This window comes from Lissotriton vulgaris, chromosome 10, assembly GCF_964263255.1.
Source record: "Lissotriton vulgaris chromosome 10, aLisVul1.2, whole genome shotgun sequence".
Lineage (NCBI taxonomy): Eukaryota > Metazoa > Chordata > Amphibia > Caudata > Salamandridae > Lissotriton > Lissotriton vulgaris.
In genome coordinates this window covers 888,843,331-888,865,040 of record NC_141698.1, presented here as the reverse complement: position 1 = coordinate 888,865,040, position 21,710 = coordinate 888,843,331, and the positions used below count along the sequence as shown (strand labels likewise).

Below are 21,710 nucleotides of genomic sequence, written 5' to 3'. Positions count from 1 at the left end.
CTAGCCCCACATACCCGATATAGTTCTGTGTATCTGGACGACATAGTCATTTTCAGTACCACCTGGGAAGACCACCTGGAACATCTAACTAATGTCCTGAGGGCCCTACAGGAAGCAGGGTTGCATGTGAATGCAAAAAAATCACGAGCTGCATTCCCGAAAGTGAAATACCTGGGGTTCATGCTTGGCGAAGGAGTGATTGCCCCACAAGAAGAGAAAGTCAGAGCCATCTCACAGACACCCTTCCCAGCAACAAAAAAAGAGCTACGAGCGTTTCTAGGCCTTATCGGTTACTATAGACGCTTCGTTAAGGATTTTGCAGACCTATCCGGTCCCCTTACCGATTTACTTAAAAAAACTGTCAAGAACACCCTTCCGATGCCTCCATCCGAAAAGGCCCAGGACGCCTTTCAAGCACTGAAGACTGCGATCACAACCAGTCCGGTCCTCATACCACCAAACTTTGACAAGACCTTCTCCCTGGCTACCGATGCCTCTGACAGCGGAATCGGTGCAGTATTGTCCCAGGAAGGGGAGGATGGTATCGAACATCCTATACTCTACGTGAGTAGGAAACTACACCCGAGGGAAAGCAAATACCCAACGGTGGAAAAAGAATGCCTAGCTATTCGCTGGGCAGTAGATAAGCTACGATACTACTTGGAGGGCAAGGCCTTCGTCCTCTTTTCAGATCATGCCCCTCTGCACTGGATGCAGAAAAATAGGTCTCAAAATGCGAGAATTCTGAGGTGGTTTTTGTTCCTGCAGCCCTTCTCCTTCACAGTGGTACACAGGAAGGGTAGGGACAATGGGAACGCCGATTTCCTTTCCAGGATGCCTATTCGCCCCGAACGGGCGAATCCAGGGGGGGAGGAGTGTAATGAGGTAGGGGCGCATACCTCTCATGAATGGTGGAACCCTCGCCCGGCTGACCCTCCACCGACTCCTTCTTTTCAGTCAGGACGTTGGGGAGAGGAGCGACGCGATATGGAAGACTGCGACAGCAACAGCGGCTCCTTTAACTGGGCGTTCGGCGATGAGGAGGAGGACACACCCTCGATGGACGTCAGAGGCGTCCGATTGGCCAAAAGCAGGGAAGTGACGTTCGTTGGGTGTGCAAGCACCCAGGAGGAGGAGAGACAGGCGGAAGCAAGAGGAACGGAGAACGGAGACGAGACCGAAGAAAGCGTGGAGGAAGCCAGCCCGGAGGAACATCGCGGAGGAGGCGGAGAAGCAGAAGGCGAAGGGAAGCCAGGAGGCCAACGACCCTGCGGACCGCCGTGCCACGCTCCCGAGGGAGGAGTGTGGCTAACACAGGTACGGCGGCGTTGGGCAGCTTGGTTGGGGAGGCGAAGTGAACGAGTGTAAAATAGTGTGCATAGCCCCTGTTCGTTACTACCCTGTGTGGTTCTCCCTTCCCGTCCGCCACCCTCCCTACCTGTACCTACCTGTTCACCCCAACTCACTGGCACTAACCTAGTACTGTAAATAGATTGAGACACGAGACACTGGGTTTCCCTCACGTACCCCGGTCCCCCTGGTGCAAACCCCATAGAGGACAAGACACTAACGGCTCCCTTTTGTTGGTTTCCTTTCATGTACCCGAGCCTGAGACAACTGAGAGAACACCTCGTCGAGGATACCCCTGGGAGAACAGGCTTGCACCAACCGTCTTAAAGAGACCAGAACACCAGCGCCACGGACCCCAGCGTGTTCGCACGAGAGAGACTAACGCTTAGACATAGGAAGACGTTGATGTCCAAACCCGCAAGAGAGATAAAAATAAAACCCTCTTTAACCCCATTACTTGGTGTCACGGTCGTACCTACTCCCACGCCTACAATGTCTCAGGTTTTTGTTTTTTTCTCTCCAGATTTATGCTGACAAGAGAAATACATTTTGTGAGAGGGTCATGAGAATAAACCTTCCTGGCTCTACATACCTCACATGGTTTGAAAAGAGTCCTTGAATGTTCAGCCATTGTTCTGAGCAGAAAATATATAAAATGTAAATTAGATCATTTAAAGGGAATGAGAAAGCAATGCCTGCTCGTAGTATGTGAAGATTTATTGAAGGATTGGGTCAAAGGTTCAGATGGATAGCTGAGCACAGCTCTGAGGAATTCCTGTTGCCCCATACCAAGTGGAAGAAATTGTGGCAGTTAGAGCCTCTGAGGAGTTTTGGAACCCTGGGCTCCTCCAACAGAATGGCTGGAATTCAGGTCACATACCGAGGTGGATGGGCTAATGGTGGATTCATAATATTCTGTTTTCTTTCAATGCCAAATGATGTACTGACATACTTCCATGTTAACATTAACTAGTGAGGGATCCCATCGTAAACTTGTGGACTAATTCAAGAATGTGAATCTATTGAAGAAGCTATGCTGCCTAACTGGACATTTAGTGCCCCACAATTTGGAAAAACACAAGCCCACACTTGAGGTATGAACTCCGTTATCAATGATCCAAAAGACGTGATAACACAGTTGTTTTGCTTCAGACTGAGGAATGTTGGGCTATGACATAATACTTGCATTCAGCTGAATTCTAACTCTCCAAGACAGTTTTAGTGATGACTACATCCTTGTTAACTTCAAGTCTACATGTTTATCTGTCAAAAGTATACTTTATATATTTTCTAGAGACAAATTAGGAAGTAGGCTGTTAACTTAGATTAGGAAAAAGGTTCCATTAGAGGCCCAACTGTAGATATCTACATTGCTGGTATGCTGAAAACTTGCAGGAACAAAAAAGACAGAAACTTCAAAGAAGCGAAACCCTGAACCCAAAGTCAAACAACCAAGGAGGCATAGGCAGCAAAGGAACATTAAGCTTGAAGCCCCTGTCTTTAGTTGAAGGGATATAAGTGATGAGCCTAATGGAAACCGGTGAACACAGAGACTAGTATATGAGATTAACAATGAGCATTATCCTTTAGAGAAGACTTAGTGAGGACAGTTATACATGTATCGGGAGTTCCCTGTCCCCGCTGGGAAATTATTTAAGGATAAATGTACTTAGACCACTGGCACCAACCATGCTGAGAACCAGACAAAAGCTGAGAGCCAAAGTTGATAAGCACATTCACTGGAAACTAAGCCTCATGTTGGACACCTTAGATAAAACGTGCCCAGCAACAGTACTTTCCTAACCTGCTAAGTCCATTTCCGTGGTCATCTGTGACATACGTCAAATCTAATAGGACTTTATCTGATCAAATATGATGTAATCTGATGAAATGCAAGACAGTAGGCAATAACTAGGAGAGGAGGAAGTAGAACAAGCAATATCCTCAGAAAATAGCTGACAGAATTGATCCTCATTGAAACCTCTCGGTCAGTATTTGTTTGCGCTTTGGAAACTACTAAACTGATTATAGAATTAGAAAAGCCATTACAGGAGGAAAAACTGTACATATAATACCCTGAAAAGAAGATATTGCATAAACATAGCACTGTAGAAATGTATAATGTAACCATGAACTCCCCTGAAAGGATGCCTGATAACGAGGTGTTACATGTCAAATACATTTAAATATAAGTAACTTTTATTGAGAAAATATGAAAATTATTCAATTTTAACTTTTCATCACCTACATTTCAAATGTCTACACCATTGGGCATGACTACAGAGTATTGGAAATTGTTCTGTAACCTGTGATGCAGCAAGTAAATGCAAGCCAACAGGAATTGAGTGATATTTGTCAAAAAAGTTTGGCCCCAACAATAAAGACCTGTGACAAATCAAAGAGGGACAGATGAAAAGATTCAACAAACCTCACAGGTGGCAGTATAATGTCATTGACACAGGTCCCATTCTGTTTGCACCAAACAAAGGGGATATCATAACAACAGAAAAAAATTATGATAAGAACCATTAAAACCTCTAACAATAAATGTAACTAAACACAACCGCAAAGAAAACTGAGGAAATATCAGAGAGTGCTCTGAAAAAGGGGGCAGGGCTCCTTGTGACACTGCAAGAAAAGTATGAAAACACACAGAGTCCTACTAGCACAGTCCTCTTAGGAAGGTTTTATAGAGACTGAGAACAAAGTGAAAGGATGGTAACATGAACGTGCAAATAAGCTGTTCAGGAACATACTGTTAAATGAACAAGAAAAAGGAAAACTATAATAAGTCCCACAGCAACTACACACATACAATCTTACCAATGCTCACCTTGAAATAGCAATGGACACTCTGACTGCTGAACGAAACCTTGTAAAACCCCTAGAATGATGGGTTATTGTTTCCAGGTCAGTATAGCAAGGCTGTCCACCCATTCTTGCAATGAGAGCCAGGGTTGCTTCTTCACATTCTTGGAAGCCGCCGAGAAGGAGCAGCAAATATTTTTTCTGATAAATGAGAGCTTTTCTAAAGCTTTCTGATCTCAGGTATTTGCCATACATTCTCTGGATAAAAAAGAAAGATAAAAACAAGATGAAGATGAATAACTCTGGCACTCTGATATTCTGTTCAAAGTGTGTATTTTCCACCAGGAAACTCAAACTATTAGAAAAAAAAGAGTACAGTATAAGGAAACACCCAGAATATGTAGCTGTGGACTAGCTTCCAGCAAATCCAGTACTACTTAAACCATGCATTTGTGACCCTATTTGTTTTATTTGAACTTCTCCCTCAAATTTGGCATCCCACTTTACTTGGCACCTTTATTAAGAACCAAGTTTCCCTATGTGGACAAAAGTCCCTCACACCAAGAATAATAATCTGCCATCAACTGTGCATGCTACCGCTTCAGTAATGTAACAGCACTTTACACCACCAATGTTGTAACACATACACTGCTTGTACTGCAGGACATTAGTGTTTTGAGCTGGTCACTGACAGGTTGCTGCGTAGTTCTGGCATGGCATGTGGACAGCTTGATGAATAATAGGAAGTTCCATGAAGGAGAAAGAGAAACTGCTACACAAGTGACCTGTGCAGATACACATTGACATGACATTTGAAGCATGGTCAACAGCTGCCACACAAGGGACCGGTGCAGATACAACTTGACATGTAGGGCAGCAAACACAGAGAGGTGTCCTCTTAGAGGTTGGAAGCAACTGTGATCGAATTAACAATGCATGGTTGGAGAGATGTTTACAGTATAAACCGGACATCGAACTTTTAATTATTTTTATATCAAGTTTATATCAATTTGATTTGGTTTGACTGTTCTATGACTGGAGCAACTGATTAATCATTTAAATTGACTGTTAGGAATGATGGCATCCTCGCTAACTTCATGTCTATGTTTTTATCTGTGAAGAGCATATATTTTATATACGATGTATAAATAAAATAAGGAAGTAGCCTGCTAACTTAGCTCGTTATTGTAGAACTGAAAAAGTTCTTTGGATAAATTGTAAATAAGGACATATAATATATCTGTCACAAATTCACAACACCATCCCTCAGATTATCATGTCTACAAGTTAAAAACTATTTCAGAAATTCCAATAGCTTGACTGAAACATTAATTCAGGTACACTTAGCATAGCCTTTTCTGACCCTCTTATGGCAATGCACAAAATAATTCATTTGCTTTTTTTATACTTGCTCAAAATGGCACGGTGACGTTATGCATACTTCTTTTGTTGATTTGAGTATACACATTGCACTGTTTTTACAAGTTAAAGTTTGCACTTTTAATGCACAATACTGCACTCTGTTCATAAATAAAATACCTGTGCATCTTCTAGCTAATATGTAGCCATGTTTTAGAATAGAACACAACAATGTCAAATCTTTATCTTTCTTTTTTAACATGCCTCAGACATCGTGCCTTCTTTCACCACCAGTAGATGATAGTTGCGCAGCTCTCCTACCCTTAAAGCCATGCTCTCGGGGTCTCCTCCCAGATCCCTATGGAATGAGTCGCTTCTCAGCTCTGCTCGCAGTTTGGACAGCTCTGCTTCGGCCTGTTTCAAGGATCTCTGGAGGGCTCTCTTCTCCCTGTTCCACATCTCTCGCTCGGATCCGATCAGAGCATCAATATTAACTTCATTGTCCATCAAAGGCCGAGAAGTCTTGGGAAACAATACATTTGGGTCAGGTGTTATTTTCTGTTTCAAACTTCTCCATTGAATACTATATTATAATATTGTATTAGCAATCCATTGGCAACATCTTTTTTTTGCTTGAAAAAGAAAAATACAATAGGACAATAACAGCTGCAGCTTGCATATTTAGGACATGAGCCCGATAGGCCCTTTGATAACCCTGGTAGTGCCAAATCAGGGTCTTAATACTTTATCTAGCTTCCCCTCCAAGCCCTTTCCAAAGACCGGCAACTGCACAGAGGAGGCTTAAGTGGAGGGAAAGGGTACCGTGAGGGGTCAACCCTGTGAAGAATTGGGGTGATAAACAGTAGGTAATGTCACAGGCACTATGAGATTTTAGTGACTTGACGCCATACAGGCATTCTTTGGCATACAAAGAAAGCACAAGGAGATGATGGACGGGCGCTGAAACTTTTTAGACACTCACCCACAGTCACAGTTCTAGGTTAAATCCATCATTCTTCTTTACCTCACTTCGCCACCTCAGTTCAGACCCAGCTATATACAAATCAGTCTTGACCCTACTCCGCTTGAGAACAGTCCAGTCAAACTGCCAAGCCAGGTCTTCCCTGGACCGGAAACAAGCATCCTGGGACTGGTTTCGGGGTAACACCCCATATCAGCCAGACTAGCTTGAACCAGTGGCAAAGTGAGCAAGGGACCCATGGCACGTTTGTTTGGTTAATTTTTATGTCAGTTATTATTGCAGCACGCTGTGGTGTCCTGGCACAAGATGAGAGCTGTGGAAGATGAGAAAACTGTTTGCCAAATTAACTGGATGCTTTTTACTGTCTGACAAAAATAATGTCTTCAGTAATTTATTGAGAGTTAGATGATTAGTCTTAAGGCCAAAGACAAGACCCTGCATTACCAGAAGGCACAAACCGAAAAAAGGTGGCTGCATTAATGGCTTGCCTTGCTGTGAGGGTGTATACAGGCCGTTCCAAGTCGATGGAATAACCAATAAGTAAAATATAAACCTTAGAAATAGGACTTTAATTCATTCAGTAGCGAATTTACCAGAAGAAGCTGCAATATAAAAAATGTTGACACATTTTTAATGAATTACCAGCAGTTCATTTAGTGCTTTTTTCAATTAGCATTACACCACCTACTTTTAAGTCCTTCTCAACCCTCAGGTCACGTATCCAGTGCAGTGAGCATTGTTTTCAATACAGTGATAAAGCACACGTCTGGGCTAGGTATGTCAACATACGTGGTCTCTAGAGGCACTCCTCTCTCTGTAGCGTCTGAGCTCCTCCTCCAGCTGAATGAGTAGGTTCCTCAGGTCATTCTTTTCTTCGGTCAGTCGGCTGACGTACCCAGTCAGTTCTGCATTCTGCTTCAGCAGCCTTTCTGTTAGAGAACGTGGTGATCCACCTGGTGGTGGGATCTCTCCCTGACAAAAGGAAGACAAAACATCTTTGATGATCTCTTCAAACATTTTCCAACCTCAGATAAGTGCAATCCCACAGGACTGCCACAGAGAACTCACAGTGGTGGAGAGGTTTGGACTGAACACTGAGGTCGAGTGCAAGGGAACAGAATACTGTATTTGAAGACGTTTCAAACATATCATTAAGAGAGGTCACAGTAAACAATATGGAAGTTAGAGAGAGGTGTTAATAATATACAAACTGTAGACTATTCAACAGGACTACTGAAGGGCATCAGACAAAAGCACTACCTGCCCTTGGCCTTCAGAAGAATGACTTTTGCTTATTTGTTAAAATAGCCATCAATAATCACTTTGTAATACATTTTACTAAAGTAAGACCTATAAAAATATTGCAGGACAATACCTTACGTTTATTTCAATACCTACCTTTCATAGAACAGAGCTGGCAAAAGTGCACGTGTCAAAGAAGCGACCGAGCTCATTCATAAACTGGCAAAATAGAAATAAATCACCAAAGAGGACAGATGTGTGCGGAAAGCTCCAGCATCGTAGAAGCAATTTCACACTGCACAGCTTATCCCCACACTGCTAAAGCCAAAAAATTGAAAAGATCCACATCAACATGACTGTCTACAATTTCAAGCTTCCAAAAATGTCGAAACAAATAACTAAAAAAAAAAAAAGAATTCCTGACTAACAAACTCGCATTACTGCGCCAAACATGATGGAAGGGGTAAGGTTATTTTGAAAGTATTACTCTAGTGTACTTTACTTTGGTTACATTAAGCTGTGCTTCATCATTTTCCTGCAATACTTGAACCTCAAGGACAACATTTCTTGCCAGCTGGACCAAGGTCACATTTTATGCTCTCGCATCAAGACGTAGCCGGGAAGCCACCTGGTACAAGTCTTGGGAAAAGGCTCGCTTATCCACCTAAACCGTGCTTAAACCTCTCACCCCTCCCCCACCCCCCACTCCTCCTTCACCACACCAATCCCCCCACCACCCCATGCCACTTTACTTACCTTCTCCTGCTTAATACCCCTTCAACCCATCCTATTTCTCTGCTCACACGTCCCTCATTACAACTCACCTCCCTGATCAGAGAAGAATCTTTCACTCTTCGCTTGCACTCCATTGCTTACACAGGTTTTTGCATTATCAGTCCCTGTTCACAAATATCAAGTTCCATACATAACTAGCTCCATGCTGTTTATATCCCAAATGGCGTCTGTAGCACTCACGACAGCTTGGTCAAATCCAAGCACGTGCTTCTCTAATAGAGGAGCTTCTGCTAAATAATAAACAACATGTGCACGCACCTGAGTTATATTTACTGAAATACAGCTTAGTATATAAACTATAAAGTCTCAAAGAAATGATACATTCAACACAAATTGCTCAAACAAGAGCTTTTTTTATACTGTACAACTGATCTAGTTCCACACAATTCTAAACGTGCAAACCCCCGCAGTTCCCACATTATCATTAAAGATTTCTGAATGTATGTATTAGTGAAGGATGTATCAGTTGTATCAAATGATGCAGGTTTGCTTGCTTTATGTTAATTTTTTCGAATCAAGTGGGTTTATTGGGCAGAAAAAGAACTCTATGAATCAAACCTATTTAAAATTGCATAAAGTGAACAATCTATCATAACGCACACTATCTGAGACACATGAATAAACCCTTTAGCCTCATCTAAATTTTAATCCATTATTAAAAGTATATCTTTTCCCTGAGATTGTCTAGATACGAATGCTCCCAAAAGACTGACGTTCACTGGCATTTCCTTCCACGATATTTAGCAACTGAGCAGTCCCGTTTACAAACACTTGCGATCATAGGTCAAATATGGGGTAAAAATGATTACTTTACCCTTACTATTCAACAACTGAACCACAGTGCATTATGTGTAAAAGCTGCCAATAGTTAAAGAATCCAGAGATCGACAGATTTAAAACAGGAGTTAAGGTGGTGGTCACACCGAAAGCACTGCTTTATTCCAATCACAGCGAAGGGAATACTTGCCAATTACTACGCCAAACCTATAACAAGAGAAGACCTATGACTAACCCTGGGTGCAGTACTTCGCTATGCTCGCGGAGTGTGCGTAGTTTGCGGTACTATGCGAATTGCACATAGCACAGTGAAAAAACACGTAGCGTATTGGGCATTTTTTGCTTGCTCGCGGTCCTCAACGTTAAGTTGGTGACCGCGAGCGAGCAATATCAACATCCCGGCGAGACATTTTCCTCGTTCGCGATCAGCAACATCAAGTTGCCGATCGCGAGTGTGGAAAATAAACCTCCCGGCGAGATTCTCATCGCGGGGAGGTCAGGTTTCTCATTGTGAGTGGTCACGATGAGAAACTACCAGTCTGCTTTGAGAAAGCTGCCGCTCGAGTACAAATCTACTTGAGCGGCAGAAAATGACCGCTTGCACTGTGCAAGATGCCGTTTACAATGATTGCACAGTGCAGACAAGCATCCTGCACTGTGCAATCAGTGTGAACAGCATTTCCCTACTGCACTACGAAGTTTGCGTAGCTACGTGTAGAGTGCGTAGTGCGAAGTGCACTTTGCATAGCTACGCATAGCGCTTCTACGCAAACTACGCCCAGGGTTACCTATGACTGCCTTCAAGTTCACAGTCCAAGCTACAATCCATCAGATCAAAATAGCAGAACCTTGTTTCCACTCGCTCATGCCCTGAGGTTATCAAATGCTCAAAAACCCCCTGTAATTTATGCCATACTTTGGGGCAAGAGGAGGGGATGTCTATCCGAGAAGCTCAAACTGACATTGCGATTTAAAAAAAGATGTCACTACTGTGGTTTACTGCAATACAATCAGACAGCACTTATAAAGACCTATTATAATTTGTCGCTGGTATATCGAGTTGCAGCTTAACAGTTAAAATAATAAGTAGTTTAATCGGTTGATATTAAAATGTGTAATATGAAAATAAATGAATAGTAAGCCAAGAACAATTAAAAATGTACTTCCAACATTTGTTTTCCTGCAGCTCAGGAGTTTTGTAGTGCTTTAAAATCCGACTCACAATTTGCCTTTTAACTCTTTAGAGAAAGAGAGGGTGTTTTCCAGTTCTTGCTAAAGTCAATATCCATCAGGTCCTGCTCTGTCCCGATCCATGTATGGCATTTCTAGTATGACAGTTTTATTGACTTCTAAAGTAGCAGCCATCCTGGATGTCATGACGTCACATTACGTAGTGAATTAGAGAATCATTTTTCAAAAAGCCACAAGATTTATTCTGCCAGTCAAATAACATGTCAAACCACCTCTTCGGCATTGCGGTACAATGCATACTAAATTGTATGATATTTTCATTCAATTATGATATATTACTACATATTGCTCAAAAATTAAGGACATTGTATTGAGGGAAATTGCCCACAATGAGAACAATAAACCAAGTGTATTCAGGAGCATTTAAATAAATAAAACAAACTTTTTTCAACCAACAACTAAATTAAGGGTGATCTCCAATCATTCACGGTGCACACTTTATAGACACAGCAGAGTGCTACATAAATTTTGTGCAGCCATGATCCCATATTTGACTGTGTGATCAAGCAGTAATCCATTATTTGCAGATCATTATCAAGTCTGCTGTAAGCTTATCTATGGTTCAAGGGAGTAGCTAGCAGCAAATTAAAATATTCCCCATTTCCATCAATACCCTGAATTTCATTGGGTGAGAGAATCAGGTCAAGTCAAGTCAAGTCAGATAATTTATATAGCGCACTACATACCCAGAGGGTCTCAAGGCGCTTAGAAAGGGGAGGAGGATTACTTGTCAAATATCCACGTTTTAAGTTGCTTTCTGAATGCTAGGTGGTTCTGGGTAAGGCGGAGGTAAGCGGGGAGTGAATTCCATGTTTTAGCAGCCAGGTATGAGAAGGATCTGCCTCCCATGGTGGTCTTGTTGATGCGAGGTACCGTGGCGAGGGCTTGGCTGGAAGAACGTAGTTGGCGGGAGGGGGTGTAGAAGGACAGTCGTGAGTTGAGGCATTCTGGTCCGATGTCGTAGAGAGATTTGTGTGCGTGGGTTAGCAGTCGGAACGTGATCCTCTTCTCGACGGGTAGCCAATGGAGGTCTTTAAGGTGACCAGAGATGTGTTCGTTGCGTGGGATGTCTAATATGATCCTGGCTGAGGCGTTTTGGATTCGTTGGAGTTTCTTCTGGAGTTTAGCGGTAGTGCCTGCGTAGAGGGTGTTTCCGTAGTCCAGTCGGCTCGTGACCAGAGCATGGGTGACTGTTTTCCTTGTTTCGGTGGGGATCCAGCGAAATGTTTTTCTGAGCATGCGAAGAATGTTGAAGCAGGAAGAGGATACGGCGCTGACTTGTCTGTTCATTGAGAGTGAAGAATCCAGGATGACGCCTAGGTTCCGTGCGTGGTCTGTCGGGATGGGTGCTTTTCCGAGGGCTTCCGGCCACCAGGAGTCGTCCCAAGCAGAGGGGGATGTACCTAAGATGAGGACTTCTGTTTTGTCTGAGTTCAGTTTCAGACGGCTTTGTTTCATCCATTCGGCAACTTCTTTCATTCCTTCGTGTAGGTTAGTTTTGGCGGTGTTGGGGTCTTTGGTGAGTGATAGGATCAGTTGGGTGTCATCCGCGTAGGAGATGATGTTGAGGTTGTGTTGGCGTGCGATGGCCGCGAGGGGGCTCATGTATACGTTGAAGAGGGTGGGACTGAGTGAGGATCCTTGTGGTACGCCACAGATGACTTCAGTGGCCTCAGACTTGAATGGTGGAAGGCGGACTCTCTGTGTTCTTCCAGTGAGGAAGGAGGTGATCCATTCAAGTGCTTTTCCTTGTATTCCGATGTTTCTGAGGCGCTGTAGAAGGGTGCTGTGGCAGACTGTGTCGAATGCTGCAGAGAGGTCGAGGAGGATGAGGGCGACTGTGTCTCCATTGTCCAGTAGAGTTCGAATGTCGTCTGTTGCTGCGATGAGGGCGGTCTCAGTGCTGTGTTTTGCTCGGAAGCCGGACTGTGAGGAGTCGAGGGATTTGTTGGCTTCGAGGAAGGCGGCGAGCTGGTTGTTGACAGCTTTCTCGATGACTTTGGCCGGGAATGGAAGGAGCGAGATGGGGCGGTAATTTTTGAGTTCGGTGGGGTCCGCTGTGGGTTTTTTCAGAAGGGCGGTGAGTTCAGCGTGTTTCCAGTCTTCCGGGAAGGTGGCGGAGTTGAAGGAGCAGTTGATGACGTCTCGGAGGTGCGGTGCTATGACGGAGTCTGCTTTGTTGAAGATGTGGTGAGGACATGGGTCTGTGGGGGATCCTGGGTGGATGGAATTCATCAGGCGGATTGTGTCCTCAATGGAGATTGGGTTCCAGTCGTTAAGGGTGTTCACGGGGGGAGAATGTTCAGCAAATGGTAGGGTGGGTTGGTTTCCGGGTTGGTTGTCGAAGCTGTTGTGGATGTCTGCAATCTTGTTGTGGAAGAATGAGGCTAGGGAGTCGCAGAGGGCTTGAGAGGGGGTGATGTCGTTGGAGTTGGCCGAGGGATTGGAAAATTCCTTGACGATGTTGAAAAGTTCCTTGCTGTTGTGGGCGTTGTTGTCAAGTCGCTCCTTGAATGCTGTTTTCTTGGCCTTTCGGATTAGTTGGTGGTGAGTGCGGGTGGCGTTTTTGAAGGCGTCCTTGGTGCTAGTGGTTGGGTCTTTTTTCCAGGCCTTTTCAAGGGAGCGGCAGAGTTTCTTGGACTTCTTAAGATCATCGTTGAACCATGAGGCTTTTTTGCTGCCAGGTTTGCTTTGACGTTTTTTCAGTGGTGCTAAGGTGTCGGCGGTGTTGGATAACCATAGGGTAAGGTTGGCGGCGGCTTCGTTTGCGTTAGAAGAGTGGGCTGGGTCGTTTAGAAGGAGCGAGGCGGAGATCTGGTCCGTGGTGATTTTGTTCCAGTTTCTTTGCAGAGTTGGTTGGAGGTGGTTGGTGGGCTTTGGCTTGTTGTAGGTGAAGTGAACGCAGCTGTGGTCAGTCCAGAGGAGGTCCGTAGTGTGGCTGAAGGAGACATGATTGCTGGAGGTGAAGATGGGGTCGAGTGTGTGACCTGCGATGTGGGTGGGGGAAGTGACTAGTTGATTAAGTCCGAGGTTGGCGAGGTTGTCTAAGAGGGTGGCGGTGTTGCGGTCGTTGATCTTTTCGAGGTGAAAGTTGAGGTCTCCCAGAAGGATGTAATCTTTGGAGGGGAGCGCGTGTGGGGTGATGAAGTCCGTGATGTCTTCACTGAATTTTGCGCGGGGTCCTGGTGGTCTGTAGAGGAGGGTGCCTCTGAGTGTGGTCTTGGGGTCGATGTGGATCTGGAAGTGAAGGTGTTCGGAGTTAGCGAGGTTGGCGTCAGAGCTGGTTGAGATGCGGATTGTTTTCTTATGGACGATAGCGATTCCTCCTCCTGTGTGGTCAGTGCGGTCCTTGCGTGTGATCTTATAGTCTTCAGGGATGGCAATGGTGATGTCTGGGGCGGAGGAAGCGTTCATCCAAGTTTCTGTTAGGAAGGCGACGTCTGGAGAGATGGTGTCTAGTAGATTCCATAGGTCAATGGCGTGTCTGTGGACCGATCGGGTGTTGAGAAGGATGCACTGTAGGTGGTTGGGGTCGAGAGTCTGTGGTGAGATCGTAGCGGAGATGTTGTCGGTGCCGCTGAATTTGCAGGAGTAGCAGGAGAAAGGTCCATGGGTGTGTCCAGGAGCGGCTTGGACGCAGTTGGGGGCGCGACCGGGGTCAAGGGCTAGGAGGGTGGCGGCATCGTAGGTAATGCGGGAGGGCTGGGGAGCGCGAGGGGCAAGGGGTCTGGTGCTGGGCGCGGTCCAGGCGCGGACGGGCGTAGACGGGCTTACCTTTGGCGCACCTTCGGCGTGGACGCTGCGCGTGGGACCATTTGACATTAATGGACAGAGGAGGGGGAGGGGCGAGGGCGGTTCAGCTGGGAGGCGGGTCGGGCTAAGGAGGAGGTCAATAATAACAAAATGGAGGCGGAGGGGTCAGGACGGAGAGAGCGCTTGGGGGAAAACACAAATGCTGAAAAACGCTATGAAATCAGAATGTTAATAAGCAAAGCGGCGATTTTGAACACAAGCAACTAATCAGGGAGCAAATCTGCAACTAAAGTCACGCTGGCAATGCAACAATTGCAACAATCAGCTAATTAAGTATGCAAATGGGCAAAAGCGTTACACAGAGCGCGCAGCGGCAATCAGAGCACAAAGCAGGATATAATTGTAAATAATACTGCAAATCAAGTAATATGCGTTCTGCAACGATACCGCAGCAGCAGGGGAGCGACCACTCAGTTCGGAAGCGAAGAGCGAGTCACGGCGCTTCCAGGCAATGGAGCGCTGTTTGTTTACTGTGGGAGGGCAGTTCAGCTGGGAGGCGGGTCGGGCTAAGGAGGAGGTCAATAATAACAAAATGGAGGCGGAGGGGTCAGGACGGAGAGAGCGCTTGGGGGAAAACACAAATGCTGAAAAACGCTATGAAATCAGAATGTTAATAAGCAAAGCGGCGATTTTGAACACAAGCAACTAATCAGGGAGCAAATCTGCAACTAAAGTCACGCTGGCAATGCAACAATTGCAACAATCAGCTAATTAAGTATGCAAATGGGCAAAAGCGTTACACAGAGCGCACAGCGGCAATCAGAGCACAAAGCAGGATATAATTGTAAATAATACTGCAAATCAAGTAATATGCGTTCTGCAACGATACCGCAGCAGCAGGGGAGCGACCACTCAGTTCGGAAGCGAAGAGCGAGTCACGGCGCTTCCAGGCAATGGAGCGCTGTTTGTTTACTGTGGGAGGGCAGTTCAGCTGGGAGGCGGGTCGGGCTAAGGAGGAGGTCAATAATAACAAAATGGAGGCGGAGGGGTCAGGACGGAGAGAGCGCTTGGGGGAAAACACAAATGCTGAAAAACGCTATGAAATCAGAATGTTAATAAGCAAAGCGGCGATTTTGAACACAAGCAACTAATCAGGGAGCAAATCTGCAACTAAAGTCACGCTGGCAATGCAACAATTGCAACAATCAGCTAATTAAGTATGCAAATGGGCAAAAGCGTTACACAGAGCGCACAGCGGCAATCAGAGCACAAAGCAGGATATAATTGTAAATAATACTGCAAATCAAGTAATATGCGTTCTGCAACGATATAAGTCTGGCATCCATTCATACATTCAATCTAACCATCTTTTCACACTTGTATCAATCCATTCTTTCACCATCCTATCCAATCTCATTCTTTCTTTACCATTCTATCCATCCACCCTTTCAACACTAATCTTCCATCATCCTTCCAAACATTCATCCAGCCTTTTACTCGTGAACCCTTCATTCTTTCACAAACCCATGCAAATCTGCGTTTACCCTTCCATTCGCCAATTCTTTCACTCTTTCATCATGTTGGCCTTTCCTTCTTCTAACAGTTTCTTCCCCGTCTCCCTTGTTTGCCTGGCTCTCTTTTTCTCCAGCTGTGCCTCCTGTAGAGTTTACTGACTTTGCATCTCACCTTGCTTGTGGTTTCATGGGTTGCAGAGCTTCAGACAAAAGGGGCTCATAAATAATCAGCGCATCTAATGTCCACACCACGACCGCTTCAGCTGCTAAAGCGGAGGGCTCACAGCCCCGCTGCTAGGCCTCAGTCAATACACCCCACGACAGAGTAAACTCAGCACTCGGCGGCGACAAGCAAACATTTGTCACTCGAGAATCAGGAGCTTCTCGTGGGGAAGCTGCCTGGCACCGTCCACCGTCTGCTTGTCACAGAAGAGACTGTTCAGTGAGTGCAGTCTATTCCATCCAGAGATGCTGCCTTTCTGTGAATCAGGGCATGGAGAACAGAGACTGGAGCCAAAGACCTTCATCGGGTCATAATCTGAAAACTGACAGGAGTCCGCAGTCTCTGCTGCACACCATCTCCCTCTTGTCCACCGCAGCTTGATGCACGGGTACACAGTCTTTCTTTCATTAATTATGGCAATATAAAACAGGGGTCGTTGCTTGAGATGCATGTTAACGGATTTGCTTTGCCCTAGTGGCCTCCAAAAGGCAAACGTTTTTGGGGAATTCTGCCAGGATCGGGGCTTAGAGCTAAATACGTCCAAGACAAAGTTTATGTGCATGAATCCATCAAAAGCATTTAAGGGCGTAATTACCTATAATGGGACTGCTCTGGAGCAGGTTGACGCTTTTACATATCTAGGCATTTCCATGCAGGGCAACATGAAATGGAAGACCCATATAGACGCTGCTGTTTTGAAGTTCCATCAATTAGCAGGTGCTGTAGCACTCAAACACAAAACCTCACTAACTAAACCTATATCTCCAGCCCTAGAGATTTATAGTATGAAAGTGCTAAGTGCTTGTTTATATGGCTCAGAATTGTGGGGCTTTGCTAACCTGAAGGATTTGACCTTGGCTGAGAATAAGTTCCTACGACGCCTGGTTGGTGCCCCACAGAGCACTCCAATCGTTCCTTTAATGTTTGAATTGGGAAGGAAAAAGATTGAGGACCTGGCTCGGCTGCGCCCATTATTTTTCTGGAGGCGGATTATGACGACGCCTGAGCTAGGCCACTATGCCTCTGCACTTATGGACATTATCAAGTGTGACCGTTTCCACACTATTGAATGGTGTAAAGAAATTCGGAGGCTGTTGGCAAAGCTTCATCTTCATCACCTCTGGACCAACGCAGATATAACTGCCTTTCCTCCCAAGGAGACCCTCAAAAAAATGTATTGGGATATGATTTGGGAATCTATTTTGTGTTCCAATCCAAATTCAAAGCTAACCTGCCGATTCCTAGAGATTAAATCAATCCCGTCTTGTGAAGCATATTGGGACTTCATTACAAAAGTTATGGACAGGAAATTATATCTACAATTTAGAATTGGCACTTTGCCTCTTAATGTCTTCCCTCAAAAGTGGTTACCGAATAAGTCCAACAAATGCCACCATTGTAAAGTCCTAGTAGAAGATGTTCTGCACTTTTTCTTTGCCTGCCCCCTCTATGTTCGCCCAAGAAAAAGGTGGATAAAACCAGAGTGTCAGAATTTGGGGACACGTAGGTGTCTTGTGGCGCTTAGAATATTGGAATCTGACAGTTCTCCCTACCTAGCAATTGCAGTAGCAAAATTCTTAGGGTGGGCATGGATTATACGCACTCGCACTTTAGCAAGCAGTGACCTAGAAATGTAATGTGATCTTTAAGTTTCCCAGATTAATTAATTAAGATGTATGGATGTAAAAAGTTTTTAATTACGTGTCTTTTTAAATTGCTTAATATGAAGCGACAGCCTAATTAGTTTAATGTGTTTTTTATTATATGATTGTATTTTTAGCTTCGTATTTATTGCTGTATAGATAGGGTGTTCAATGCTTTTATGACAAGCTGTCGAAATAAAGCTTTTTGAATTGAATTTACTTGCAGATGAGGAATTAAAAAGGACACCAAGAGCCACTAATCCAGGTCCAAGGCCAGCGCGATGAATTGTGAAACGAGTTGCTGACGGTGACTGACAAAACGGTGGTCATCAGTTCTACCCGGAAAGTCCAAATAAAACTAAACGTATTATATGGTCATCATTATTTTAAAACCCACAGTTGCTAAACTTTTTGAATTTCCGTATTATGTGGATACCCTCATCAGCTGCCGCCGTTTGAAAAGGTGGATCATTCTTTGCGCCCTTTTACAAGGACACAAAGAAACGTCAAAGCGAACATCACGCAGCAGGTGTACCAGGCACGGGGGAGGGGGGAGGGGAGGAAGGGTACATCTGATTGAGTCCTTTAGCATTCTTCCTAAGACGAATATAGGTCAAAGCAACGTTTGTTTCTGTGATATGTGAGCCTTAACGTGTGGCTCTTTTGTCATGGACGTATAAGAGTTTAAAGAGATGACCGTTTTTTAAAAGAATGAAACAAAAACATACACGCTTATTAAAGATTGCAAGGCAGACAAAAAACATTAAGATTTCAATCCTGAGAGAGTGCCTGAAACAAAATTAACGTAACAACGTCTCCTGCGTGAAGCCAACAACAAAGGCAGCATAAAATGCCTTTTTCGTAATTCTGAAATGTACATTCTCTGCATATGTGGGGTGGGATGGGCGTAAGCAGCAGCTCAACAACATGCAGAGGTCTTGTGAAAAAATACCCTCTGCTAGCAATAGTACAAACAAGTTCATGGGCTGCTTCTGAGAGGCCTCATCGCAGGGAAGAAAAGGGGTTGCCACAGCATAACTCACCAGTAGCGTCCTCCCCAGTCCCGGTACATGCATGTTACCATGCCACAAATGGAGCTTGGTATTACATGTGTCTATTCCTCAGCGTGTAACCATTAACTGAACATTCTACATCAGGAATATATAACTCACACCCAAGCACTTACGTCACTGTTCTACGGAGTCCTTCAGGGACCAAAAGGGTCCTGCAACTCACAAGTCACTACATCTCCCCTTTTGTTAAATAAAAATAACAAATAATACATATATACATCACAACTCTTCAAGAAGTTTTTTTGGTGCTTGAACCAATCCCCAGGATCTAGTTATGTGAGGCTGCGGAGATACAGGAGAAGCGCCCATGACTGGCACTGGTGACAGACACTAGTACGGTTGTTGCGCTCTCGTAATTCTCAAGAGGATAAGTCTCACTTCTGACGTCTGGAGCTGGGGAATGTTGAGGCAGGTGCTTGAAATGCGAAGTACCTCATGTAATGGACTTTACAGGACAATGAGCAGTCACCATATGTCCTTTACTATTCACAACCTTCAATGATTCAGTTTCAAAAAGAGCAGTAGAATTGCCCGACAATAACCTGGTCTCCTCTTTTGAACACAGTGCCCTGAGCACAGTGGCATCGATCCACGTAGATCTTCATTTTGCGCTTGTGAGATTAATCAGTAGTGAGAAGTCAAAAGATCTTTTACTGGTCCACTGTGACAATTTGGTTCCTGTGGCTCTCCCAAACATGAAGGTGGTAAGGCTTTCACTCGATTTAGAATGGGGAATTTATCTATATGCACAAAGTGAAAACTGAAGAACTAATTTGAGTTCAAGCTTTTCCAGAGCAGCGTATTGAACGGTCTTCATGAAGCTGCTCATAAATATCTCGACAACACGATTCGCCTGTGGCCAGAGAGGTGTGCTATTCTGATGCTTGACATTTAGTTGAGAAAATCTTTAAACACTTGACTATGGAAAGGCGGGCCATTGTCAGATTTCATGATCAAAGGAACACCCCCCGTCGCAAAAATACTTTCTAATCTCCTAATGAGACTGTCATGAGTAGCTGACGACAGAGCTTCCACAAGGTGAAACGGGAATATTAAACAACAATTATTAGTAGATGATGTCGATTGTCAAGGGGTCCAAAGAAATCAATTGCAATCTTAGACATGTTTAACCCCTCCCCTGCTGATGACGGAACCGCTCCGTCATCAGCCGCGGTGGCGCAGTGCTGATGACGGAGCAGTTCCGTCATGGCCCGCCCGAGGCGCCTGGCGGCGCCAATTCCACGCCTGCGCTGGGCGTTCTAATGAGCGGGCGGGGCCATGACGGAACCACTCCGTCATAAGCACAGCGCAATCGACGCTGGTGACGGAGCGGTTCCGTCACCAGCATGCGCCAGTGAAGGGGTTAAAGGATGTGGGGCTGTTTTTTGTATGACAAGCAGTAGCACAAATGACATGCCCTTAATTCATTTTCAACTCTTTCAGCAAGATGAAGGAACTACACTCAGTCCTGTTGAGCAAACTTAGTGGCAACAACTCCACAATGTCCCTCATGGGCCAGTTCAATAACTTGAGGTCTCAGAATCTCATGTATGACAATTCCCGACCCTCATCAGAGGATGCCTGCTGGGGTAACTGAAAGTTCTTCTTGTACATTTTTGAATTTCTTGTATTCAAAGTCATCCTGAAGAGCATGTTTTTGCCACAATTGATTTGTAATAATGTTCAGTGTTAGTAAATCTCTGTCGGTGTTCGTGACAGCAATGATTTATTCCACCAATAGGTCAGCAGGGTTACTGGATCTTACGATGAAATCAGCTGCTTTGGAAGTACGGCCATGACACAGCATTGGTAGACCAGAGAAGTAGTCAGCTGGGTTTTGATCTTTTCTTGGACAATTTACAATCGTATAATCATATTCCTGCAGTGGCAACCCCACCTCTCAATGCAAAGGGGATCTTGCTTGGCTTTAGGATTGCCGGAAACGGTGAGCAATGTTTGGTGTTCGGTGACACCGTGAACTGCTTTCTTTACAGGAACACATGAAAATGTTCACAAGCCCACACCACAGCAAGGCTTTCTTTTTCGGGTTGTGAATAGGCACTTTCCGTTGATGACAAACTCTGGTTAAATAAGCCACAATGTGTCTTGGAGCATTGGGATGTCCAGTGTGCTGGGCAAGGATGACATCCAAGCCCACTGGGTTTGCATTAAGAATATCCTCCGTCTGCAATTTTTGAACAACATATGCCATTTCAGCTGTGTTATCAATTGCTTTCTTGATTTTCTTGAATCTTTGTTCACATTCACTTGACCATCGATATAGAACATTTTCTTTCATTCAGTCTCTATATGGTGAACTTACAGTGGCAAAGTCACGTACATGCCTTGAACAGTAACTGGCCATACCAAGAAAAGATTGCAGCCTAGTTACATATTGTGGGGCAGAAGAGAATGACCGACCTTGTACTTTATTTGTAATCAGAGTCATTACCCCATCAGAAAAGATATGACCGAAGAACTTGAGCTCTGTTTGCAGCATTTTAATTGAGACCTGCATTGGAAAGCATACAGCATACTTGTGAAAGAGCGTTATCATGTTCCTTCAGTGTGGCCCCAAAAACTAGTATGTCATCACTGAAATTGAAAGCATTTGTGACTGGCTGTGTCATGCGACTAATGATATCCTGAATAAGTTCTGCAGCTGAATACACTCTGAAACATAGCTTTTTGTATCTAAATAAACCAACATGAGTTGAAAAGGTAGTACCTGGAGTTTTCTTCCAGTTTGAGTTGGTGATACCCTTTGTTCAAATGAAGGTGGGAAAATACGTTCGTTCAATTCAGCAGTGTAACCATGTCAGCAATGTGCAGACCTGGATGTCGTTCTCTTTCAATTGCCATGTTCGCTTAGCACATATCAATGCAGATGCACAAGGCTCCAACACTATCCTTCTTTGGCACTAACACTTTCGGTGATAC

At 44.6% G+C, this 21,710-nt stretch overlaps 1 protein-coding gene across 3 annotated transcripts in view; it reads right to left on the bottom strand.

The window, feature by feature from the left end:
- The window catches only part of AKAP9 (A-kinase anchoring protein 9), a 1,796,561-nt gene that overhangs the window by 100,266 nt on the left and 1,674,585 nt on the right, over positions 1-21,710 (bottom strand). For all 3 annotated transcript variants that reach the window (XM_086941844.1, XM_086941845.1, XM_086941846.1), the window contains 3 exons: positions 7,289-7,471; positions 5,839-6,039; positions 4,184-4,416 (listed from right to left, as the gene is read on the bottom strand). In XM_086941844.1, the coding sequence (XP_086797970.1) occupies positions 4,184-4,416; positions 5,839-6,039; positions 7,289-7,471 (617 nt within the window). The remainder of the gene's footprint in view (positions 1-4,183; positions 4,417-5,838; positions 6,040-7,288; positions 7,472-21,710) is intronic.